At 56.3% G+C, this 23815-nt stretch overlaps 12 protein-coding genes and 1 non-coding gene across 13 annotated transcripts; 8 read left to right on the top strand and 5 right to left on the bottom strand.

The window, feature by feature from the left end:
• Positions 1-380: 380 nt before the first annotated feature.
• Positions 381-3120, top strand: PUNSTDRAFT_113087 (uncharacterized protein; the record flags this gene model as incomplete). The annotated part of the gene is made up of 2 exons (XM_007382863.1): positions 381-1014; positions 1073-3120. The coding sequence occupies 2 exons, from the start codon at positions 381-383 to the stop codon at positions 3118-3120; spliced, it is 2682 nt and encodes an 893-aa protein (XP_007382925.1).
• Positions 3121-3756: 636 nt separating this feature from the next.
• Positions 3757-4503, bottom strand: PUNSTDRAFT_113088 (uncharacterized protein; the record flags this gene model as incomplete). The annotated part of the gene is made up of 4 exons (XM_007382864.1): positions 3757-4034; positions 4111-4160; positions 4214-4395; positions 4444-4503. 4 exons carry the CDS (start codon positions 4501-4503, stop codon positions 3757-3759), a joined length of 570 nt encoding a protein of 189 aa, XP_007382926.1.
• Positions 4504-4639: 136 nt separating this feature from the next.
• PUNSTDRAFT_101575 (FAD-dependent thiol oxidase) lies at positions 4640-5462 on the top strand. Its single transcript, XM_007382865.1, has 2 exons — positions 4640-5248; positions 5302-5462. The coding sequence occupies exon 1, from the start codon at positions 4661-4663 to the stop codon at positions 5237-5239; it is 579 nt and encodes a 192-aa protein (XP_007382927.1). The 5' UTR covers positions 4640-4660; the 3' UTR covers positions 5240-5248; positions 5302-5462.
• Positions 5463-6047: 585 nt separating this feature from the next.
• PUNSTDRAFT_51875 (uncharacterized protein) lies at positions 6048-7072 on the top strand. Its single transcript, XM_007382866.1, has 2 exons — positions 6048-6844; positions 6901-7072. The coding sequence occupies exons 1-2, from the start codon at positions 6075-6077 to the stop codon at positions 6980-6982; spliced, it is 852 nt and encodes a 283-aa protein (XP_007382928.1). The 5' UTR covers positions 6048-6074; the 3' UTR covers positions 6983-7072.
• A 12-nt stretch (positions 7073-7084) lies between these two features.
• On the bottom strand, positions 7085-10041 carry PUNSTDRAFT_113091 (sphingomyelin phosphodiesterase; the record flags this gene model as incomplete). The annotated part of the gene is made up of 19 exons (XM_007382867.1): positions 7085-7318; positions 7380-7608; positions 7667-7688; positions 7741-7773; positions 7830-7904; positions 7960-8053; positions 8109-8183; positions 8241-8261; positions 8311-8413; positions 8461-8490; positions 8542-8580; positions 8634-8716; positions 8767-8852; positions 8980-9056; positions 9114-9138; positions 9189-9432; positions 9493-9578; positions 9639-9777; positions 9832-10041. The coding sequence occupies 19 exons, from the start codon at positions 10039-10041 to the stop codon at positions 7085-7087; spliced, it is 1905 nt and encodes a 634-aa protein (XP_007382929.1).
• Positions 10042-10776: 735 nt separating this feature from the next.
• Positions 10777-13179, bottom strand: PUNSTDRAFT_67161 (ATP-dependent RNA helicase dbp9; the record flags this gene model as incomplete). The annotated part of the gene is made up of 10 exons (XM_007382868.1): positions 10777-11085; positions 11139-11390; positions 11443-11750; positions 11839-11948; positions 12000-12176; positions 12229-12290; positions 12344-12535; positions 12583-12655; positions 12720-12897; positions 12936-13179. 10 exons carry the CDS (start codon positions 13177-13179, stop codon positions 10777-10779), a joined length of 1905 nt encoding a protein of 634 aa, XP_007382930.1.
• Positions 13180-13314: 135 nt separating this feature from the next.
• PUNSTDRAFT_143152 (uncharacterized protein) lies at positions 13315-14865 on the top strand (the record flags this gene model as incomplete). Its single annotated transcript, XM_007382869.1, has 5 exons — positions 13315-13388; positions 13445-13523; positions 13581-13791; positions 13843-14170; positions 14232-14865. The coding sequence occupies 5 exons, from the start codon at positions 13315-13317 to the stop codon at positions 14863-14865; spliced, it is 1326 nt and encodes a 441-aa protein (XP_007382931.1).
• A 506-nt stretch (positions 14866-15371) lies between these two features.
• On the top strand, positions 15372-16003 carry PUNSTDRAFT_66164 (uncharacterized protein; the record flags this gene model as incomplete). The annotated part of the gene is made up of 5 exons (XM_007382870.1): positions 15372-15480; positions 15539-15605; positions 15659-15717; positions 15788-15843; positions 15914-16003. 5 exons carry the CDS (start codon positions 15372-15374, stop codon positions 16001-16003), a joined length of 381 nt encoding a protein of 126 aa, XP_007382932.1.
• A 1000-nt stretch (positions 16004-17003) lies between these two features.
• On the top strand, positions 17004-17741 carry PUNSTDRAFT_65822 (uncharacterized protein; the record flags this gene model as incomplete). The annotated part of the gene is made up of 5 exons (XM_007382871.1): positions 17004-17122; positions 17236-17362; positions 17413-17471; positions 17526-17626; positions 17692-17741. The coding sequence occupies 5 exons, from the start codon at positions 17004-17006 to the stop codon at positions 17739-17741; spliced, it is 456 nt and encodes a 151-aa protein (XP_007382933.1).
• A 219-nt stretch (positions 17742-17960) lies between these two features.
• Positions 17961-19549, bottom strand: PUNSTDRAFT_143154 (NAD(P)-binding protein; the record flags this gene model as incomplete). The annotated part of the gene is made up of 8 exons (XM_007382872.1): positions 17961-18054; positions 18106-18223; positions 18289-18622; positions 18691-18857; positions 18918-19078; positions 19130-19170; positions 19230-19446; positions 19520-19549. The coding sequence occupies 8 exons, from the start codon at positions 19547-19549 to the stop codon at positions 18013-18015; spliced, it is 1110 nt and encodes a 369-aa protein (XP_007382934.1). The 3' UTR covers positions 17961-18012.
• A 570-nt stretch (positions 19550-20119) lies between these two features.
• On the top strand, positions 20120-21558 carry PUNSTDRAFT_113095 (uncharacterized protein; the record flags this gene model as incomplete). The annotated part of the gene is made up of 5 exons (XM_007382873.1): positions 20120-20217; positions 20272-20420; positions 20486-20788; positions 20847-21238; positions 21298-21558. The coding sequence occupies 5 exons, from the start codon at positions 20120-20122 to the stop codon at positions 21556-21558; spliced, it is 1203 nt and encodes a 400-aa protein (XP_007382935.1).
• A 136-nt stretch (positions 21559-21694) lies between these two features.
• On the bottom strand, positions 21695-23231 carry PUNSTDRAFT_101593 (gamma-glutamyl phosphate reductase; the record flags this gene model as incomplete). Its single annotated transcript, XM_007382874.1, has 4 exons — positions 21695-22309; positions 22365-22687; positions 22739-23009; positions 23073-23231. The coding sequence occupies 4 exons, from the start codon at positions 23229-23231 to the stop codon at positions 21695-21697; spliced, it is 1368 nt and encodes a 455-aa protein (XP_007382936.1).
• A 93-nt stretch (positions 23232-23324) lies between these two features.
• Positions 23325-23419, top strand: PUNSTDRAFT_t49. Its single transcript has one exon. It is a non-coding gene; the product is annotated as a tRNA-Asp (tRNA).
• The last annotated feature ends 396 nt before the right edge of the window (positions 23420-23815 follow it).

Raw genomic sequence — 23815 nt, forward strand, 5'->3', positions numbered from 1 at the left:
CCATGTATACACTCTCAGATCTCGCCGCAACGATTGTATGTTAGTGCGGATCGTTCACCTTTTCTTGCACCATCTTTGCCGTATATGGCCCCTGAGCAAGCAGCGTCATCATATGTTTCACCGAAGTTGGCGCCCGTCCCATCGCTATAGCGGTCGAAACCCCTGATGACCGTGTGACACAAGCCAGAGAGCCAAAGGCGGCTGACGCCTTCGGCGCCCCCTCAGCCGCTCGCGCCCCCATTCCCCGTTACCTGCTCCTCGCTGCCCAACACGACGTGCAGGACGGCGTCGCCGACACTCACGCTATCTCCACCACCTCGGCGCGGTCAGTACGGCGCGGCTCGGGCGACGATTCGTGCTGATCAGTGACCAGCCCACCCATGAACCCCTCCGAGTACGAGATTCAGCGCGAGGTCGAAAATCTCCGGGACATCAAGCGACGCTCGAGCACTCAAGGCGGCCCAGGTGCGCTCTTGATCGACCCCGACCTCCCGGAGCAGTCGGCCACGGGGTCTCATGGGAACTACTGGACCGCCGGCTCGACGGAGAGCGACGAGCTGGAGGGCACGTCCAGCGAAGATGCCAGCGATCAGATCCTCAGCCCGACCAACGACGACCCCGCGAACCTCTTCTGGGTTCCCGCCCGCCTCCATCCCGAGATTGCTCCCTCGGAGTTCAGCGCGTTTCTCAAGGAGCACACCCGTGTCGCGGCCGATGGATCGACCTTAGGGCTCTCGCGCACCGCCTCGAGCTCGTCCACGTCGAGTCTGGGGCGCAAGAAGTCTATGCTGCGAAACCAGTACAGGCCGACAGCGAACGACGGCGTCGAGCACGAGTCCGTCAAACCCCTCCGGAGAAACCGATCTACCGCCTTCCCCAACGCCGTTCCGCAGCTTACGATCAGCGACCTTCAGAAATTGGAGGAGCTCGCGGAGGAGGCCTCGAAGAGCGATGACCCCTCCAAGCTGCGGTCCATCTTGCGGAGGAGTATGAGTATGAATGTCGCACCCTCAGGTTCAGTGCATCAGTCTTTGGGTGTAGTCCCTCCGCTCACGCGACCGCGATGTCACAGCTATCGACAGGATGGATGATCTGCCCCTAGCCGATGAAGGTGACGCGCCCATCATCGTCCCTCCGCAGCCTCTACGGCGTGCCGCCAGGACGAAAATCCGAAAACCCGGCGTGGAGGGCACGGGGAACACTAGGTTCTCTGCCCGTCGGAGAACATCTGCCTCGGCCCGTATCGCAGCAATGGAAGCGCAGAGGACGTCGAGCGACATTTCCTCCAGCGATCACGATCACAGCGAAGAGGCGTTCAATCGCCCGCCTCTTCCCCACGCTGCCGGCAGTTTCATGGACGAAGCACCCGCACTACGTCCCAAATCATTTGAAGATGAACATGAGCGCCCACATTCGCTTGTGACCTCTATCTATGAAGCCTACGCTTCGGACGACGTTTCGGTAGAGTCAGACGAGATCTCTATTCGCGCGACGTCTCCACCGTCGGCGCCCGCGCCCGTCCTCCCACTCGTACACGAGTTTCCTCCCCCTCAGAACCCGATTCCCATCGCTTCGCCTCAACCCATTCAGGCGCAACAGCCAGTCATCCACTCGCCACAGCCGCAGCGCATGCTGTCCCCTCCGAACGAATCACAAACACCCTCCCGAACACCGTCGCCCGAAGGGTCTATGGAAAGCGTGCCGCATCTGCGACAAGCATCCGCACCCGAGACTACTTCGCCTTCCTCCGTCTCGAGCCCGGGCAAGAAGGACAAGGACAAGAAGGGCAGCCGTTTCAAGTGGGGCAGCGATAAGAGCAGCAAGAAGGCCGGGAAGGGCGAGCGCGAGAAGGAGAAGGATAGCGGGTTCTTTGGGTCCTTGTTCGGGGGCGGCAAGAAGAAGCAGGAGGAGAGCGCGTCGACGCCGATAGGGTCAGGGACGTCCGGCCGAGAGGCGGCGGCGGCCCTTTTGGGCGCGTCGAAGGCCAAGTCTCGTGCGACGTCGCCAGCACCTCAGCCCGGCGGACCTTATGCGCGTTACCCCATCCACGTGGAACGCGCCATCTACAGGCTCAGCCACATCAAACTGGCCAACCCGCGTCGACCGCTGTACGAGCAGGTGCTCATCAGCAACCTCATGTTCTGGTACCTCGGCGTCATCAACAAGACGACGCAGCCGCCTACGCCCTCGACGACGCCGCCACCCGGCGGGCAGACCACCGCGGACCAGGCGGAGAAGGAGAAACAGGAGCGGGAGAAACGCGAAAAGGAGGAGCGTGAGAAGGCGGAGAAGGAGCGGATCGAGAAGGAGCGCGAGAGGGAAAGGGAGCGCGAACGGCTGGAGCAGCAGAAACGCGAGTCATCGAAGCGGGGGACGCTCACCAAGCCTGGGGCGCCCGGGGCGGGCGCGCGGCGGGCGGAGATGCCGGTGCGGAGCCCGCAGTACGACATGCAGCACCGATCGATGGAGCAGGAGTACGGCGGCGGCAGCGGGTACGGTCAGCCTCCGTCATCGGCGCCCCCCATTCGGACGGGCGGGGCTCCGCCGCCGCCGTCGACCGCCGTCGCGCCCTACGGTTACTCGCGCGACCGGACAAACTCGTCCCCGACGCTCGGGCAGCCGTTCCAGTACCCGCCCGGAACCGCGCCGATGTACTACGGCGACGGAGGGCAGCCGCGGCCTGCGGCGACGCCGCATTTGCCGCCGGGGGCGATGCCGCCCGCGCAGATGGAGCAAGCGTGGCTGCAGCAGAACCCTGCGCGTACGGCGGGCGGGTCGTCGCACCCGCCGATGGCGGCCGCGGCCTACGGCGGTGGGCGCGCGCCTCCGCAGAGCCAGCCGAACCGATACGCTCCGGCGCAGCAGTTCCAACAGTTCAACGGCGGGAGCGGGTTCAACGGCGGAGGGGGCGGCGGCGCGAACGGCCTCAAGGGGCGCTCGCTCTCGGCGACGGCGGTCGCGCCCCAGCCGAATGGCGGGGGCATGTTGGGCAAGCCGCGGGCGAGCAGCGCACACGCTGTGGCGCCCAAGGTGCACGGGCGGCCGAGGACGGCGGACGGCGCCCCCGCAGGCGAAGAGGACGTGCCACTCGCGCTCTGGCAGCAGCAGCATCGGCGATAAGGCGCGCTCCAGCCGCTTCGGTTGGCGCATCTGGTGCACCGGATACTGTCCCCCCCAACACCGTATTAGAACGCACTTTACATTGTTTTCTTTCCCGTCAGCCCGTGCCCCGTTTATGTTCCTTTCGTTCTCTCTACAGTCCACGCCACGAACTACATTACCCCTCCGCATCTCCGCATGCTGTCTCCTCTACAATCGCAGTCTTTCCCAACTCTCGATCTCGATCTCTCACTCTGCTTTTGTCGCCGCCCAATCTCTTCGTCATGTGTTCTTCTTTAACCGAGTCCGTCCATGCCATGCCCTTTCGATGTTCGGTATAGTCGCGTGGGCTGAGAGCATTTTGCCCCCGCGCGGGCCCTAGGTTTACCTGACCGGACTACTACTATTATTTCCCGTCACTCCACGGAACGCTCCTTTGTATTCTAACCTAACGTCCGGAAATACTGCATCAACCTAGGCATAGTCTGATGGGCGCGCGCACGGCATGAGCACTGTGGGGGAAGATGCCCATCCATGCAGAGGGCAGCAGCGCAGCCGATGACATGGAACAGGATGCTGGGGCTGCAGGACCTCCTTCGCCGAGGACCGGAAGCAGGCGCACGCGAGGATACTAGGGTAGAGTGAGAGCGCCCAGAATCACTTGGTCTTGACGGCGCGCTCGGCCTGTACGGCCTTTTGGACGAGGCTCGACAGTCGCAGGGCCATGTCGAGCGTCATAAGGAGGGGGATGAGGAAGAAGGGGATGTAGCTCGCGAGGAGGAGCGCGCGCTGCTCGGGGGAGACCGACGACAGTTTGGCGGAGAGCGTCTCGGGGGAGGTCGAAGGCGTGGCGAGGATGACGGCGAGACAGGGCAGGACGGTCGTGCTCGTGGATGCGGCGTACACGAGCAGCAGGGGGTATATGGACTTGGAGCCTATAGTGAGCGTGATGCGGAAGAGGATGGTCAGTTGGACTACATCCTCCCGGCGCGAAGGCGTGATAGGGCGTACCTTTGTACAGACCTCGTGCGCCGATAACGAAGGTGGGAAGCTGGAAAAGTCTAGGCCAAAAATTCAGTGGTTTTGCTCTGTGCATGTTCGTGTGATATCTCACGCTTCAAGGACCATGAAGGTCCGTAGCCAGAGGAAGGTGGGACCGGTGCTTAGGGCTCCTTCGATGATAGGATCGTTAGAAAGCTGGAGATATAGCTTTGGTAGCTGGGCGATGAATCCGGGGACTATCCACACGGGGTATATAGCTTGGAGGTCGAGCAGGACCGTCGCCGGGATATGGGACTGCCTATACGTCAGCCTGCGAACACCCCGATGACTTCCACCACGTACCAGGAAGAATATAAAGTAGACCAGATCAAACGGACGTGATGTCAAGGGTGTCCGAGCCATGCTAGTCCGTCGTCACCAACTGGTCGAGCAGCAAGCACGAATAAACGCCCGACGCGCGCTTATCCGCAATCACGCTCGCGTGACACGGCGTTACGCTACGCGCAGCGTCACACACAGCTCTTTACTCAGCTCAGCAGCGACTCAGCAGTAAACCTCCATGGCTGACCAGAAACCGCCGGAGGCTCCCAAGGACTCGAAGCCACATCCCCCCGGCGTCGTCCTTGGTCCAGACGGAAAACCATGTAAACCGTGCACGGCGTTCCGCAACTGGAGGCCCGTTGCGGCTGCCAAGGCCGCGAAGCAAGGGGCGGGCGCAGGAGCGGCGGCGGCGGCGGCGAGTGGTACGGCGGCGACCCTCGTCACCGCGGACCAACCGGACGCACCCCCTGCGCACTGTCCGCCGGACGTCGAGCAGCTTGGTCGCTCGACCTGGACGTTCCTGCACACCACCGCCGCGTATTACCCGGACCGGCCCACTCCGCTCCAGCGCGCGAACATGCTCAACCTGCTGCACTCGCTGCCCGTGCTCTACCCCTGCTCGCACTGTGCCTCGCATCTAGGAGAGGAGTTGAAGGCGTACCCGCCGGACGTGAGCGGCCGGATAGGCCTCAGTCGTTGGCTATGCGACAGGCACAACGAGGTGAACGAGCGGTTGGGCAAGCCCAAGTTTGACTGTAGCATCAAGAGCACGGACGAGAGGTGGAAGGACGGCCCGAGCGATGGGAGCTGCGACTGAGCGAACGCTGTTAGTGAGGGATATGTGGATCGCCGAGTGCGAGTATACTGACACTACGATAGATACAGTTAGACGTTGCATCATCACTCAACCATATTGTCATATCATGTAGCATTACGCACTAACTAACACACCTCTCGGAATTTGCACAATCACCTATCACCTTGCAGGCGCCCTGCTCAGGCAACTTGGGCGGGGGCGATGGGCAACAACTGACGACGCCCCGTTGCTTTGACTCTCAAGCTGCTCCACCGCCGCTTTCCGGAAGCTGATCGTAAATCATCGAGTGCATGTCTCCGAGTCCTTATCCGCTTCTAGTTGACACTTCGGACGGGGGCTCCAGGGGGAGCTCTGCGGTTCCTTGCGGGAAGCGCAGCGAATACCGCCACCGCAGGCACCATACCGGTCCCGGTACGTCTCCGAAGGCACGCCCGTCACGCGAATATAGTTTTGCTCCATCTCTGCTGGCACTTGCAGTCGTCTAGAACGCTGGATGAGGCACCGATGCGGAGAGTCCATGGTGCCCAAGGCACACATACCTGACGGGCACGTAACGCGGTCTCCGCTGCTGCGTACATAACCAGTCCAAGTCTTGAGGTTGGACAAAACGGAGGCGATCTTCGTCAGACGAAATCCATCTAGTGGGTTATCGCTTTCGATGCTATCCAAGCCAACGCAACTGCTGACCGCTTCCTCGTCCAGCTTCATCGTACCGACGCTAGCCCTCTTCCGTCACAAATGTCGCTCAAGGTGCATTTCCTCCCCATCTATCGGTTATCACCTCTTTAACATCCACCACCAGACCCCGCTCCTCTCCGACAAAGACTTCGTCGAGATGTCGAAGGGCAAGGAAACGTTCAAGGCCGGCTGCCTATTCGACAAGTCGCTGAAGGCGATCACCGCGCTCTTCAACGCCGAAGGCCTCGCGACCGACATCCTCGTCGACATGGCCAAGGACGAGCTCGGCGACCGCATCCAGGATCGCGCGGTGAAGGTCGTCGCCTCCGGGCCGGACGACGAGATCGACCTCAGCTTCCTCGGCACGATGGCCACCCAGGTCGTGAAGCTCACGCTGGCGATCGCGCTGCACGCGCACCCGCTCGGGAGCGCCGTCTCGATCGCGTACGCGATCTACGTCTGGATCGACGCGAAGGAGAGGGCCGCGGAGGAGAGGTGGCAGGCGGAGCTCGCCGGCCGGCTGAAGGAGCACTACGACCGCTGCCGGGAGAAGGCCGCGCAGCGGCTCGCGGACCTCAGGGCGAAGAAGCTCGAGCGGCGCGACCTGTCGAACGCGGCCCAGTTCAGCGAGGACGAGGCGAAGTTTATCACCCTCTCCTGGTTCGACCCCGACGCGAAAGTGCGTCGCACGGCGCGTTACACCGTCGTTCGCACCGCGAAGAAGTTCTACGAGGACATGTGCCAGCCTGCGATCAAGGTTGACTCGTCGACCATCTCCGACGCGACGTTCGCGCGCATCGGGTGGAATTATCATGCCCAGATTGGGGAGTGGACCTCAGAGTTCCAGAAGCGGAAGACGGGCAAGCCAGCGCCAGCCCTTTCCACAAACGTGATCGACGGCATCAAGAGGATTATAGATGCCGAAGAGTATGTGGACCACGCTGCTCGCGAGCCTCCGAAATGAAAACTGACGCGTATGACAGAGACGAACCCGAGATACCCGACGAGCGACCAGCCACGATCGAGGTGACGTTGTTCAAGACGCATTCCATGCCCCGCAAGTAACACCATCAAGGCAACTAATCCATCAACATAATGACGTTTATATAGTTGTCAGAAGGACGGTATCGCTGTACCATAGTCATTGTAATATCAACCCTTCCAGCCCTACAGGTTCACCGCCTCCAGACGCTTCCTCAGCCGGTCCGTGGGCAGTCGCTGCAAACTCGATGAGGGAAGGCCCTTGCGTTGCAAGCGACCACGACAACGTACCGAGCCGGACAAAACTCTGTCCCTGAGCTTGCGCATGATGCGCGCGGCACCGGTGCCTTCGCATGCATCAGACTCGCTGGAGTGCTCGTGTGTGTCCCTCTTGAAGGAGATCCCCGCCGTCGCGGTGTCCTACCCACATACATCATCAACCCTTCATGCCCACCATGGCGAGTTGCTTCACGATACGCACGCAGTTGTTTTCGGCCCTCAAAGCCCGCATGTCACAAATCGCCGTGTTCTTGCAGTCGTCGGTACACGCCGTGACCTCCGCGATCGTCTCCCGGCTTAGCCGCGCATTGTAAAGCTGGAACGCGTCGTCGTCGGACTCGAAGACCTCCGTGAGCTTGTGCCAAAACGAAGCGTTAAGCGCATCTGTAGGGCCGAGATTACCAACAAGCGGCCCGTAGCTGTCTCGAGCACTGAGGAAGGGACGTTTAGTCGATTCATGAACATGTGCGGTAACCGGCCTTGATTCACCTATAATACAGCTCCCATGTGGCTGGGATTATCGTCAGCAAGTGGCTGCAAACGTCGACCTCAGCGGCACGTACGTTGAGTTTGGAATCCCGGCGAGCTGATGTTGGCTACAACGACATCAGTCCCGATCTCTTAGCAGTGGAATGCGGATACGACGACGAACCGATATATTCTCGTGCGTCGATAACTTCGAACGTGTCTGGATCAATGTCGTAAATCTTGAACGCTGGGTTACCGCCTACAAGACACGACGATCAATCTCTCCAAACTATACGGCTTACATCCATGCATACTGGTAGGAGTGAGTGCAGGAGCAATGAGAGCGACGCTCGTTGCCGTAGACGCGGTCTGGTCGTTGTAATCCGAGTACGCAATCTCGAATTGATCCTAGGGAAGTGTGAGGTCGCAATTAATAAGCTGTACTGTTAAGTACGTAACTCACCTTATGACTGTGACCAAAGAACTGCACTGCAATCGTGTTTTTATACCGCTGCACTATCTGGTCATAATAGTTGGACTTGATCATGATGTAAATGAGCAGGTGCACGATATGTGTAGCGGAAAGATGCCTCACCTGATCATTCAACGCGTCCTCCTACTCGTCTGGTTAGCAAACAGTAGCCGTGGAGACTTCGCTATATTACCTTCCCCAAGGGCATGTGTCCAATGATGCACGCTCGTTGACCGGCGTCTTCCGCGCTCTGCAACTCCTGCACCATGAATCCAAGGATCCCGTTGGGATCGGTTCTGAAAGGATAGATTAATATCAAAACGACGAGATCGGATCACCGTACTGTTGCGTGTCGCTGTCATAAACCCAGAAGCTAGGTAGGAAACCATGAGCGCGAAGGGTATCACCGATGAGTTGCGCTTACTTTTGTTTGTACCAATACTGCGTGTTGACCGAAATGATTCTAGAGCGACGAGATTCAGATCAACACCTGTCTTTCGAATCGCTGATGCTTACTTCAGATCTGTCCCTGGTACGATGACAGAGTAGCTGCCCGACATGTGATCCAGCTGGTTCGCTGCGGATGAGTTGATCCATCGCTACACAAAGTGTCAAGGATGTCTCGACCGAAATTGGGTGCATGGCTCACGGTCCATCCGGCACTCTGCGTATCGAATACCCATTGCGAGTCTATTGTCGTGGTTGTCGTGTTCCTTGGGAAGCTGTTCACAGGCGCTGCGTCGCTGTTACGAAGTGAGTAAAGATATCAAATTAATGCTGTGCTTCGCTGCTCACTGATTGCCTGATTAACCGGAAATAACTCGTTGATCGGGATACGAGGAGACAGATGTAGGAAGATTACCTATGGCTCCAAAAACAGGGGCACCGAGCTTAGATGCCATCTCCGCATTGAATGCCTCCAAGTCACCCGTGACCTCGCTATGAAAGTGCTTTGTTTGATGATGTGTCAGATACACGTTTGGCGCGAAGGCTTACGTCTGGTTAACGAGCCATACCTCTCCTGCGGATTTACTCAACACTCGGTTCCGAATGTATGCCAATAACACAAACCTTCCACTACGTCGCCCGTGAAGATGGAAAAGCGAGCGGATCCACCGAAGTGTTGAGCAGCTTCAAGCATTGAATCCGCGAGGGAAACCGGGCTGTCACATCGGCTATTGCCATTTGGTTCCGCTGGTTCTGTCACGGAGCCCGTCTGATCCTCAAAATTGCGGCAACAAATGGGCTTCGTGCAATTCGCCTCGGAGCCCACGGTATAAGATCTGTCGATATGAACGTCGCTGAAATGAATGACCTGCATACGTAAAAAAGAGTCAGTAGTCACCGGCGGATCAATGGGCTACTGATTCCGAACCTGGAAGGGTGCTTTGCCAGAGGATACGAAAGCCTTGGGGTTGGTCGGTGCCGCACTTGGGAATGGCACAGTGAAGGCGTTCACAGCTTCCGATGACGCGTTACCACGAATCAGATGCAAGCGATAGTATGCTTATCGTGTCTTACCCGGGGGCTGGCATAGCCCGAAAACTGCATCCAGGAATTTCGACGCAGTTTGTCCGGTCGCCGAGATTTGGCGTAGATCATGCGCGAGAATCGGTCCCTGTTCTCCGATCGCGCCCGCGCACACGTCGTCGTCCTCGAGCTGGGGTGGCCTCGTGAATGTCTCGTTCGTTGGGAAAAGCAGAAAGAAGCCTACGTTGAAGTCTTGGCAAATAGCCACGATAGTATCAACAAACGCGTCGTTTCCCAGGGCAGCGAGCGCCTGCAACGGAACCATCAAAACATGGCCTGAAGCACAATCCACCGCGTTCTCGAGCGCGGTCTCAATATCGCTGAGAAGGTCTGCAGCCACATGAGAAGCGATGAGCACTGCCAAAGCAAGATAAAGTAACAGCGAGCCTAGCATTGTAGTTCTTGTCAGCTAGACAAGGGAAGGGAATGTAATACTTACATCGTGTACGCTTTATAGGTATACGACCGTTGCAAAGCTCGGCACGGAAACCTCTGCTGCACGCGAATGCGAAGAGCGTTATCTTGAAATAGAACGAGGGCTCCCACAGGAGGAACTAACGCATCATGCGCAGAAGCGCATGGATGCCTAAAAGAGTACTTTAGCCGTCTCTTTCAAAGTTATTTCCGGGTCGCAACCGAATAAGCAGTTCATGCGACGCCAACGTTCGTCGTTTAGGCGCGGGACGTTCATAGAAAGTGCAGGCAGGCGCAGACATGCAGAGGCGCCGTCTAACACGTGCATACCGGCGGTGAGAGAATAAGCTTGATGTGCTATATCCAGGGACCTAAAGATCGTGGTACTCGAGCTGTAGGCCCAGGTTGCGTCTAGTCGCGTCGGCGATAACGAGACGTAATAATCATACACACAGACGAGTATCAGCAGTAACAGCAACCAAGCCGGACGTCGGCGATTGAAGGCAGTTGTAGGCAGGATACCGCATATTAAGGTGCCATGACATGGGTCCGAATAACGTACAATTGATCCTCGGAACACGTACCGCGTTCATGTACGTGTGTGGGGAAGCGGCGGAAGCAAAGCGAGTCTGAACATTGCAGGTGTCAAAGCAGGCTAATGAGCTTGTTTATCCATACTGGTGGAACGGTACTAACACGTCGGTGCATGATCAATCTATCTTCCAAACTTTCTCAAAGGATCAGCTTTCTTGCGGCCACCTCTGCTGCCACCTCTGCCACCACGCCCCCTTCCTCGTCCGCGGCCCCGTGCTGAATTTTTGGTGAAAGGTACGAACCCGGCGCTGCTCGAACGCTCCTGCTCGGCTTCCGTCGGAGTAGAAGCTTGCCCCTCCACCGGAGCGGGGGCAATCCGGGGTAATAGGTATTTTGGTACATGCTTCATATGTGGCTGTACGCGCGTGGGGTGCAGCGGTTTGTCGTGTCGCAAATACTCGAGGTCAAGGGGGTTGTCCTCGAAATGAGCCTGTTTCGATCGTGTGAGCATTATAACTGCGATAGCTCCAGGCGATTCCTTACCTTCAATTTGTCGGAATTTAGTATCTCCGTTTTCAGCTCCTTGATTCGGGCTTCCTTGACTGCCGCTCTTGTCACAGAGCGAAGGGCGTCCTCCATTCGATACCTGAACGCCTCAACCTGTGCCATATCGAACTTATATTCCTTTATCTTGCTACCTCTCGCAGCTTGCTCTTTCTCAATCCTCGCAAAGGTTTTTTCGTCCTTCTTAGCGGTCTCTAAGCACCCGACAATCTTATTCTTCCCCCATTCTTCCTATACTTTGCCTTCAGATTAATCTTCACCGAAGGAAACAGTCAGGACTCACCTTGGGGACGACATAGGATAAGGACATGCCGGTCCGCCCGGCCCGCGCGGTTCGCCCAACTCGGTGAGTGTATGCCCGCGAGGACGATGGCAGATCGAAATTGAGAACGCAAGCCACATCGATGAAGTCCACGCCTCGGGTAACCCCATACTCTCGATCAGTGCTCTTCACTTTGCCTCCCTTGCTTCGCTTGCTCGGCTTCGGGTGTTGTGAATCCGGGGTAGCCGAAGTTTCCGTACGCTTGCGCTTCTTCGGCTTTCGCTTCGAGGTCTCGCCGTCCTCCGGGTCCTCCCGCTGCGTGGACAAGACTAGGTACCGGAGTAAGCATGAGACGCAGAGACTTGCTTATCCTGAACATACATTCAGGATCTTCATCGGCCGCGTCTTCATCGGTACCCTCCGCATCTGTTTCATCGTCGGAATCTTCCTCGCCACGGCCGCCGCTTTCATCCGTCGCAATTATATAGTCGTACACACCCTGGTTGAACTCCTGGACAACATGATACCTTCAAATCCACGATCAGCGTCAATAGCCACTTCTGCAGTAAGCTCATCACCTTGAATTCAATGGAAGCTCAGAGTTCAATACGCAGCTCTTGATTGAAAACTGCTCCAGGAACAGCTTGAGGCGGTAGCACCGGTCCACGGTGTTGACGAAGATGATGCATTTGCCTTTGATGAGCTTGAGTTTGAGGATAACGTACGTGAGTAGGAACTTGTCAACCTCTGAGCACCTGACGCGAGTGTTTCAGACGGCGGATACCCAGGATGTATCAATCAAGTTACCGGACGGAGTACTGCGTCAGATTCGCCGCCTGGTCTTCGCCCTCCTCGAGTCTAAGGATAGCCTACGGCACCGATGAGCATTGCGGGCGTCATAGACAAGAGATAAGAGACGTACGGGATTACGCAATGCGAGCCCCTTAAGGGTTTCGACATCCTCCGTCATGGTGGCACTCATGAGGAAAGATTGGAATATCTTCGGGAGATAGCCGCCGCCAAGGATCTGTCGTATGTCTTCATCGTGGCCATAGGAGAAGATGAGGTCGGCCTCATCGATGACAAGACACTCGATCCTGCTGATGTCCACGGTCTGGGAGACTGTGAGCGGAGTGAATGGAATCAGGGGTACCGGCCCACCTTTGACTTGAGCAAGGTGAGAACCCGAGACGGCGTGGATACAACGATTTGGGGTCTGTCTTCCAGAAGAGTCCTGCAGTGCACACGACGATACGGGTGAATATGAATCATATGCAGGAGGTGCGGAAATGCCTCACTTCTGGAGGTGACTCGTTGCACCACTGGCCACGTTTGATACGATGACCTCGTTCTCGCAGTAGGCGAGTAATGCCCGTAAGTGGGAGCTCACTTGCTCCGCCAATTCACGCGTCGGTACCAGTATGAGAGCATGTGTATGCTTATCTGTCGGAGCTGATTGCTGTCGGGGATCGATGGCTCAGCAACTGGGGAGCGGGTGGGGAGGGAGAGCGCACCTACGCCGTTCGCGCTGAGGACCTTCTGGATCACAGGGATACAGTATGCCGCAGTCTTTCCACTGCCCGTCCGTGCTCTCGCGAGGATATCTCGACCTTCAAGGGCAAGCGGTATAGCTTTCGCCTGAACCAATGTTGGCCGTGCGAAGCCCAAGTCGGCCAGTGCGCGCAGTAGACGAGCATCAAGGATATGTGAAAAAGAGCTGAAGGAGGCTTTGTTGTCCACCAAGAGAGGGTCCGGCATGATATGTTCCGTTTGATAGCTTTGGTCTTAGTAGCGAGATGAGGTTACTGGGACATGCAGCGAGAGTGCCCTAGGATCTGGGAGTAAAGCGTGAACGTCGGCGGCAGAGAAATTTCACCCCTGTGTTCAGCCACCATGACCACTTCGCCTGTAATCACCGCGACCTCCGTGCAACCCGCTGAACCCGTATTCCAGACTCCTTGCGGCATGTATGCTCTCACATTATTCACCGATATACGAAAACCCTGATTGCCCGGTCGTCCAGTTGCAGAAGGCAATTCTCGAAATACCTATGCTCTCGATGCAATCTACCGTACTGTTCATTGGGATGTTTCCGTTCTGACGTACGTATTCGCTCTTTCGACGGCTGGCGCCTTAAAAGAGCGTATCACTTGCGTTAGTCCCATGCCGAATGTTCGGAAGCTTTCTACCGGAAGGAAATCGAGTCTGATATCAGCGGCACGCCCTCGAAGACGGCGGATGAGCGGAGACAGATGATGGAGCTACTGAAGAGGTTCGAGGAAGATTCCCAACAAGACGATGACTTAACGCTAGACTTAGACGACGAGGACGAGAATTCACTAGCCGCGAGACTGGGCCACCTCGATATCGGTGAGCAGAACAGGCTACATGCTCCTCGGCGGCGTTCTGAAGACTCCTCAGAATCTGCATCGCCTGATGCACTATGGGACGCGCTCGATGACGATCAGCGTGCTAAATTCATGAAACTCTTGGGCAACCCCTCGAGCGAGATGGCCCAACAGCTTCTGGCAAGCCCCGCCCTGCAGGATACGTGGCTGGCGCCATGGTGGGAAGACCCTTCCTACAACGGGCACATGCAGAATGGTGCAGTCGATCTACATGATGCACGCCGGGGCCAACGATATGGAGCGTCGCCCGAGATGATGTCGTTCCCGTCGAAGATGGTTAAATCACTATCGACCGCCGCGCACAGAGGACCCTTCCTGCTCTATAATCTAGTAGCCGTCTGGTTCGTCGAGTTCGCCGTTCCCATGTTCCCCTCTTTGTGCGTACTGACATCACTGCTTCAGCCTCGCGTATGCCTACACCAGCAGGCATCTGTGCGCGTTCCCTCTCTCTTCGGTGGAGGTTTCGGATATACCTATCACGCGGTCTAGAATCGCGGGGATCGCGCCCTTCTTGACGGACCGAAGATCCCAATTCGTCCATCCGACCTTATCAAGCGTAGAGACTGCGTTCTACTCCCACCTCTCGGAAGGCGGGGATTCGGTGTCCTCCGAGCAGTTCTGTCTTCTCTTACGAGATGCCGCTGCTCTCCTTCGAGCCCGGAGGGTGGTACAGTTGAGATCAGATGGATCTGACTTCGCCAAAGATGGACCCCTGATTCCCGTCGACCATCCCACGGCCACGACGCTCCTCGTCATCTCCGACCTTCACAGACTATTCCTCGATCACTCTGGGAACGACGGTCGCCAGAGACAAAGTCATGTCACAAACAAGCTCGTCTTCTACGGTGCTCATGTGTTGACATCGCCTCCCGCACTCCTTCGCTCAATCGCCGACGAAGCTATGGCGAGGTCTCTGTCGCTCGCGGCTGAGAGCGTCGCCTCTACCGGAGCCCCGGCTACCGAAGCTCGCCGACTTTCCGGACATCGACGGACGGGCCACGATTCCGACGCCCCAAGGATCGAGGAGGTAGCGTGACCAACGTCGAGCAGCTCATTGGTGCATACGCATGCATGTATCGTACAACAGCGTCAACTCCGTGGTTGTGTGAGCTTTCTGTGACCCGACGACCTCGTATAGTGAGCGGCTGCGCCGAAGTTGCGAGTGGCACAGCCGATTCAGGTACTACCTCGGCCTTCTATGACTTCATCAGATTAACGCATTTCTGGATGCGGCTCCACTATAGAGATTGTTACCGTCGCGCGCTCTAACCTGAACAGACTGCATTCGTTACGACACCCCGAGCGGAGAATAGGATGGCTCGGGCTGGACCCTATAGAGCCCAAACTTATCGATTAACGATGAGAAGGTCACGATTCATTGCGCACAGCCGCTACCGTTTCTCCATCCCCTTGAACGCTTTGCACGATAAGGCAGATCGGATCAAGATCCGCACTCCGCCTCTCCGCGCAGGTATAAGTATCGAGGCCAATCCAGGAAACTTCCGGTCATTCCACCACCCACCTTCGCCAACGATCTCAGCGATGGTGAGTCCTCTGGATCGTGCTCGTCAACGCGGACTCAGCCATGCGCAGGGCGTGACCATTGAGAGGATCTCTCCAGGAGATGGTGTGAACTATCCCCGGAAGGGTGGTGTGTAGATATCTCCTACTGCACGCCCCGCTGATATATCTCACGCTATCTTCCCCAGACCTAGTTACCATACACTACGTCGGGACTCTTCGCGACGGGACAAAGTTCGACTCTAGTCGAGATCGGTGCGTGTTCGTAGCACCAACTCACCCGACTCTGCACTCATCTTCTTCGATAGGGGTTCGCCTTTCGAAACCGAGATCGGTGTCGGGAAGGTGATCAAGGGTTGGGACGAGGGTGCGTTCTTATTATCCAGGCTGCAAAACTGGTCATCGGTCGCATCTAACCCGATCATCGATATGATTAGGCGTTCCCCAGCTGTCGCTCGGAGAGAAGGCAGTCCTGACCGCAACGCCTGATTATGTGTGTCCACCTACTCCATCTTCCTCCCATGCGTTCTCAACAGATGTCGCCGGTCCCTTTCGTCACGCAGGCATACGGCGCTCGCGGGTTCCCTCCAGTGATCCCGCCCAATAGCACCCTGCAATTCGAAGTCGAATTGCTCAGTATCAACAAGAACTGATCGATGTCGATGCGCCGATGTTCGGTCAAGTTGCCGTTTTATTCTCCGTCGATTTTGGCGTCTCTCGGGGCCGGGTTCGATCTGTCGTTCGTCGTCCACTTGTGTACATTTTCATTCCGCATGTGTCTTGTACGCTTCTTGTATCTTACAAATTGCCCCGCTGGGGCACGATGGACTATATTCTCTCAACGCGCCGGCGGCGGCGGGCGCAGTCGCGAGCGCACGCCATCAGTTGTGTAGATTATCATCCAGATCTCGTTATCACACCTCAAGATGATCGCCGGGGTCATCTTGGGCCCAGCCAGCAGGGGGTGGCTGTGCTGTGATCATCTTAATCGCCCTGAGTGGGGAGATGGGTAAACACTACGAGGTTTGTTGGTGGGGTCTGCATAGAGGCGTACACGCGATATTCAATACTCGTGACATCGAACATTGTGAGACACACATAAGCCTGGAACTTGAATGAATTGGTCTCATTGCAGCGTCGAGTTTGTACAACCTACTGTATCAGGTATAGGCTGATAGGCAAGTATGCGAAATAGTCAGAACCGAGGACACGTGAGTTCGTGTCGGCATCTCGAAATACCACAGAAAGATCTGTATATGTATCGGCAAGGTCAAGACTTGTCAAAGACTGAAAGGTAGACGAAGTTCGATCAATGTGATACTGCCCCGCAAACTCCTAGAAGATGGCTGTAAAATGTACCTTGCTGATCGGAGAACCCCGAGACGTACTTTGCTTGGTTTTGGATTGGATGCCCTTGATACTTATTACTCTGTCTCTCAGCGTTGTCCACGTCCACGCCATGTCGCAAGCGTTCATGAAATTGGCAAGATCATACGTGCCCTTACAGCCTTACTTGATTGTCCCGCGGGGTGACGAATGCTAGCGGCATCAGAATACTTGACCAAACTCTGATCGAGCAACCATTCAAAAGGCGACCGCTGACCACAGAGAGCTGCCATCTTCACCGGACCTCCCCCTCGAGCCCAAGCCGCGATGACTTACTCCCTTGCAACCGCCGGTCTCTCGTTGTACTCTATCCCTGCAGCGTACATCACTGCATTCTACCCTCATGTCCTCAAGGTACGGACAATGTTCGCACAAATCCATCGTCTGTCACGAATGACAGTTACTGTTGTTCAGACTCAACTCGTCAACAAGACGATTGCACCGGACAAGTATGGAGAGAGACTTGGCTGCCCCATTAAACTTCGATAATGATTTCCAGTATTCAACCTCGCGCGCAGATGAAGCGCCTTCAGGACAAGAACCCGACTGTCTTCGCCCGTGCTGACCGGATGTTCAGCGCGCACGCCAATGGCAACGAGATATTCCCACTCTGGGCTGCCGCCGTGGTACGTCAATTGTCCGCGTTCGGCGAACGTTATCCTGACTGGATGTGTAGCTGGCTGGCAATCTCGCCGGCCTCGATCATGAGACCCTCAACATTTACGCGCTCACCTTGTCCGTCTGCTAGCATCCGTGATGATCGCTCTCCGCTCATACTTGGTGCAATAGCATCGGACTTCGACTGCTCTACAACACCATCTATATCAGCGATTCGCTGAACAGGATCGCTGGCGGAGGCCTGCGCACCATCGTCTGGATTGCTAGCGTCGGTACGGGTCCATTTATTTCTGTCCGGAGAGCTTGCGCCTGACTCAGCTCGATTTGGACATGACAGTGACCCCTCTCGTCATCCTCTTCAAATCCGCGAACAAGCTTCCCACCTGATGTACACTACTATCGTGGCCTCGCGTTCGATGATAGGGTCACGCCTGAGGCCTGATCAATGAATAGGAATGATCTCATGGGTGCCATGCCTGTCCGCTGGCGAACCGGCGGCGAGATGGGGCTGCGCTCTAGGCCGGCAGCCATGTATTCGGGAACAGAACGGTGTCACTATAGATATATAACTGAGGTACCGATTATGTGGTGTATACGGTGGGAGTTGCATTGGTCAAACCCTCAGCCAAGGCGTTTACGCAGGAGAAAACCAGTCGAATCAGAGCACGAACTTGGACGCCGGGCGGCTTCCTACGCCACTCTGTCGAGTCGGTCAGTAAGGAACCACGAGCACATTTGAGCCGAGCTGTACCTTTTCGTAGACGCGTTGTATCCACTCCAGGTTGGTGATCGAATCTTCTGCAGTTATCCAATAGTGCGGCGTGCGACCCTTCAGCCTATCTACAAACGCTTCGAGCTGGTACCGATAACTGCACGGTTGTCGTCAGCAAGCCCGCTCCTCCGAACACTTCCAGGTTGTGCAGCACAAACTTACGTCATCCACCACGGTTCGCCCTTGCCATCCTCGAACGTGTACGCCTTCTCCGTGCGCGTTAGGCGGCTGCTGCCTTGGCGCTTTCTCACCGTGATGGAGTGCCAGACCGTGGGGAAGACGAAGTTGCTCAGGGTTAGCGGTATGAAGCCTAGCTTGAGCGGCAGGCCGAAGTGACACCGTACGGTAGCGGTGACGTCGTTCGGGAAGGCGAACGTCGCGGTTATGCCCTTGTCGACTATATCGTTCACTGCCGTGGGTGCGAGTTCCGCGTCGGCACTGAGGACGGAGACGGGATTGCTCCCTGTGAGGAAACGGATGATGCTCAGGGGGTAGCCTGGGCGATGGATGGGGTCAGTGACAACTCAGGAAGTCCGTGTGCTCCGCTCCACGAGCCTTACACACCTCCCATGTCCATCATGCAGCCGCCTCCGAGAGCGTAGTCATAACGGATGTCGTCCTTAGGGATGAATCCAATTTCTGGAAGCGTCATGTGCGCAGTGAAGCTTTTGACAGCACCCAGTTCACCGCTCTGGAGAATCGCCCTGGCACGGTGAGTGGCAGGGTGGAACCTGATGCGCGTCGAGTGTTTAGTCTAAGGGGAGAAGACAATGCAACAGCGCTGATATCACCTGTAATGGAACGCCTCCAGAAGAACCAGACCTTTCTGCTCTGCAAATTCGAACATCTTCCGGGTCTCGTCCGCGGTATCCGCACTGGGCTTCTCGAGGAGAACGTGCTTGCCTTTCGACAAGGCTTTCATGGTCCATTCGTAGTGTAGCCCGTTCGGAAGCTTACCATACATCGTGAGTTGCTTGTTGTCAATCATCCACGTGTAACTCACAGGGTTATATATAGCGTCAATGTCTGGGTCATTCAGTAGCTCTGCGGCCAATATGCACTATTAGCACCTTGCCTTCGAATCGTCGTCGACACACACATACCGTCATAACCTGTCGAACCGCTATATGCCTTCTTTATCCCCCACTTCTTGGCATATTTCTCTGCCTTAGTCTTGTCGCGTGCCGCAACGGCAACGATGACGACCTCAGGATGGCTCTTCGCAGGCTTGATGAGGGCTTCAGGGGCGATGTTGGCTGCGCCGAGAATACCGAAACGAATCGGGTTCTCAGCTTTGGGCACCTCAGGCGGATTGAAGGCCTGTATTAGAGGCAGACAGGGTACATTAGCTGAAACAGACGACAATATTTCATGGCGCACGTGCAGTCTTGACACGCTTGATAAATCCAAAAACAGAGGCCATTGCGGGGGTCTAAGAGTTGAACAAGTATCGACAATCACAAAGTCGGAACATATTTATGGTTGTCTCGGCATACCTACCACGAAGCGCACACGCAATTGATCGGCCCTTGAAACTGGCTCAGTCATCCTCGCTGAACCTGTTGTCATTGTGAGTGGGCGTCAAGACAGTGTCGTCAAACTTGGCCAACTTAGTGAATCCCATACGTTCCCACTGCAACGTCGACAAAGGACTCGTATCTTGTTCTATCAACTCATAGTTGCATGACACCTTAGCGGTCGGCCAATGATGGGTGCAGTACGTATGCACCCTGCCGCGACAGAGGTGAAGAGCCTCTGCCGCCGCTAATCCTAGAAAGTGGCAGTGCATAGTCACCTGATACGCGTCTCATCGCGTCCGCGTCTGGCGCCCAAGCCACAGCTCTTGCTTCACCTCCACCACATCCGCCATCGCCATCATGTCTAGGTACGCTGTGTTGTACGAAAACTTGCGGAGATACGTGCTGATAAACTGGATTGGTGTAGCGAACCCCCGAAACCCGATCTTACGGCCACCGACATCTCAACCGAAGGGATGACCGTCGAGACCGCGGTTGAACATGCGAAACGCGCCTTTGCGCTCAAGAAGTACGAACAAGCGGCGGAGCTTTACGCTGTAGCTCTAGAAATTCAGTGTGTCTTCGCTTTGTCTCGAACGCCGTTGCCACTCCCCCTGACCTGGATCAGAACCGAACAGGTTGGCCAAGACGCACCCGAGACAGCCGACCTCTACTTTTCCTATGGGCGCGCTCTGCTCGAGAACGCAATTGCACAGAGCTCGGTTCTTGGGAAGGAGCAAACCGACGAGGCATTGGAGGATCCGTCTAAAGAAGCAGGTAAACGATCATCCCTTTGTCCTGCCAGTGTGGCTCGCTGACCTCGCGCCTGAAACGTGTACCAGGCTCCAACGGCGCCTTTATATCATTTTCAGGGGATGCGGAGGAGGAGGACGAGCCCATGGCAGAGTCTGAGGATAAACCTGTGGACCTGTTTGCTGAGGCGGCGAAGGATGTTGAGGCAGAAGACGCGAAGGAGGAACAGGAAGAAGACGATGACGCGGAGCCCGAAGACGACTTCAACGCCGCTTGGGAGGTTCTCGAACTCGCTCGCGCGATATATGCCAAAGGCAAAGATGCCGACGACGAGATAAAACTCAAGCTCGCGGACACGTACATCACTCTCGGAGACGTATCGCTTGAGACAGGTACTATGTTATGCGCTCTATATATCACTGGCTGTCTCTAACGATAAACTGGATGCAGAGAAATTTGACCAAGCGATCTCCGACTATCGAGCGGGGCTCGCGCTGAAAGAAGAGTTGCTCCCTCTTTCGTCGCGCCAACTAGCAGAGGCGCACTACAAGCTCAGTCTCGTGCTCGACATGACTTCCGGGAAGCTGTCGGAAGCCATCGTGCACGCTCAAAGGGCCCTAGACAGTACCGAAGCGCGTCTGACCGAATTGCGCGACCGTTTACAAAAAGGCGACCAGCCCCCTCCGACACTAGATGAAGCACCTGCGGACCCGAAGGGCAAGGGGAAGGCCAAGTGGACGGGACAGGCTCTCGTCAAGGATTCGGTAGACAAGATGAGCAAGAGCCAGGTCGAAGCTGAAATAAGGGAGCTGAGCGAGCTCAAGGAAGACCTCGCATTGAAGGCAAGCTTTTTGTCTTATAATGGTCTAACAGATCCGGGAGTAACGACTTGCCTGATCAGGTCGAGGAATTGGGCCAGCTACCCGCCGAAACCACGGGGGCGGAATCAGCGCCGGAGTTAGTGGCCAAAGTACTAGATCGGGAGCTGAACACCGGATCAGCATCAACTGGCGCGCCCGCCCAGGTCAACGACCTGACGTCGATGGTCAAGAAGAAGAAAAAGGAACCCGCCGCCAATGGCTCTGGGAAGCGGAAAGCAGACGACGACGCGGGCAGTCCGTCCGACAAAAAGGCAAAGCTGGAAGATGATGCCGCTTCGTGAAGGGGCACACCATGACTGTTCGTCCCATGGAATACCCCGCATTGTATCCTTATAATCTGGCCGCATCTCTTCACCGCTATCTATCGCACGACCTAGCATAGTACATTTGTAGCATTTGCATCGCAATATAATGGCATTAAAAGGGCACCGCCTGCGCGTCAATCTTCTGGTGCTTGAACTTTTTCTTCCCTGGTCCCGACCCGAACTCGCCCACGATGTGCCCCTTGCTCGCCTTGCTCCGCATCATGTACTTGTACGTGACGAGGCCTTCGAGGCCGACGGGGCCGCGGGCGTGAATGCGGCCCGTGCTTATACCTACCTCGGTACCGAACCCGTAGCGGAATCCGTCCGCGAAGCGGGTGCTGGCGTTGACGTATGTGCCTGCGCTGTCGACACCCCTGCAGAATGCGGAAGCGGTGGCGTCCGACTCGGTGACGATCGAGTCGGTATGATGAGACGAGTGAGCGTTGATGAAGGAAATGGCCTGGTGTAATGAGTCAACCGTGAGGACGGAAATGGTCAGGGACAGGTGTTCAACCCCATAGGAGCTTTCATCTGAAGGGGCAACGTGTGAGGCCATGTTTGGGGGAGGGGAGGATGAGGTTTTCAACGCCTCTAGGGTAGAAGGATCGCAAAGTAGGCGGACATCTGCAGTCAAGAGAGCGGAAGCGACGGTTGGCCAGACATTATGGAGTAATGATCGATGGACGATGAGAGTCTCTGCCGCGTTGCATGCGGCAGGGTAATCCGTCTGTACAACACGTCTGTCAGATATGGCATTAACAAGGTAAGGTACGCGAGCGCACCTTCGAGTCCACGACTACCCGAACCGCCTTGTCGACGTCTGCAGTCTCGTCCAGGTAGACGGAGCAGATTCCATCCGCGTGACCCATGACCGGGATGCGAGTGTTGTTTTGAATATTCCGTACAAGGGCATTACTACCCCGCGGAATCACCAAGTCGATGTACTGGTCCAGAGCCAGCAGAGAGTTTACTTCTGCGCGTGTCTGAATGCTCTGGATATATGTGCTAGGGAGGGAAGTCTTCGCCAATCCAGCCTGAATGACCTTCGACAGCAGTGCTGTTGTTTGGTTCGACTCCTTGCCGCCCTTCAAGATGGCAGCATTGCCTGTACGGTTGCGGGTCAAGCGAAAGCATAAGTAAGATAGCAGTGACCTACCAGATTTGATAGCCAATGAAGCAATGTTGACCACGACTTCGGGACGCGCCTCGAAGATCACAAGCAACACGCCGATCGGACAGGAGACGCGGTAAAGCTCAAGTTCGTCGTCCAGCTCCGTCGCATAGGTGACGATGCCCGTAGGGTCCGGCAATGCCGCGACGTCCGACACGCCTTGCAGCATCGCGTCCCACTTGTCGCCCTTCGCCAGATCGAGCCTCTTGAAGAGCGATCCCGACATCCGGCCAGCGTCCACTTCTGCTCGCGCGGCCTGCGCCCATCCAGGACACAGTCAGACAGCGTCCGGAAGCCGGGGTAGACTGGATTGCTGCACCTCCAGGTCTCTGGCATTTGCAGCGAGGATGTCCGACTTGAAGACTTCTAACTCATGGCGGATATGTTGCAGGGCTGTTACGCGCTCAGCCGAAGGTATGAGCTGAGATGCCTCGAAGGCAAGCTTGGCAGCTTTTGCGATCTCTTCAGCCGAGCTCATAGTGTGAGAGTGAGCAACGAGATATGGATCAAGCAGGAATAATTGTCAGGGGATCCAACGGTCCATAGATGTGTTGGCAGAACCATCTGCAAGTCTCTGGTAGTATATCGGATAGTACACCCGCCTGTCATGAATTGATCCGTCATCATCGGCCGCGGGAGAGCGGGGTTCGACTCCCCGCCAGAGAGACTGTTTTTGGCTTTCGCCATACAAAGGCTACCCTCGCATCGACCCCACCCTCGCATCGACCCCGCCATCTCACGTCGTTCTTGAATCTGTTTTGCACACACGCCTACCATTAGTACTTGCTTGCTCGCCCTTGTTCCTTTTGCACTATCAGCACCATCGACCTCACGCTTCCCTAAGCCTAAGGAATTCCCTATATGTATAAGACGGCATCCGAGGTGAACGGATGATAATTGCCGCAAGGCCGAGGCAGCGGTGGGGAACCGCATGAATGTGATCCAACGCCAACCCAGGTGGATTACCAGTGGGCCGCAGACGCTAGGAAATAGATACTGATTACCAACAAGAAGCATGCAGACACTAGCAATGGCAACAGACAAGACAGCTTGGATGGGAAG

This window comes from Punctularia strigosozonata (assembly GCF_000264995.1).
Source record: "Punctularia strigosozonata HHB-11173 SS5 unplaced genomic scaffold PUNSTscaffold_5, whole genome shotgun sequence".
NCBI lineage: Eukaryota > Fungi > Basidiomycota > Agaricomycetes > Corticiales > Punctulariaceae > Punctularia > Punctularia strigosozonata.

What these genes read in the sequence shown, in the direction of transcription:
- PUNSTDRAFT_51875 (XM_007382866.1), top strand. Translation starts at nt 6,075, where the DNA reads ATGTCGAAGGGCAAGGAAACGTTCAAGGCCGGCTGCCTATTCGACAAG. An exon ending in AGGATTATAGATGCCGAAGA is followed by an intron (nt 6,845 to 6,900) that starts GTATGTGGACCA and finishes CGCGTATGACAG; the next exon opens with AGACGAACCCGAGATACCCG.
- PUNSTDRAFT_101575 (XM_007382865.1), top strand. Translation starts at nt 4,661, where the DNA reads ATGGCTGACCAGAAACCGCCGGAGGCTCCCAAGGACTCGAAGCCACAT.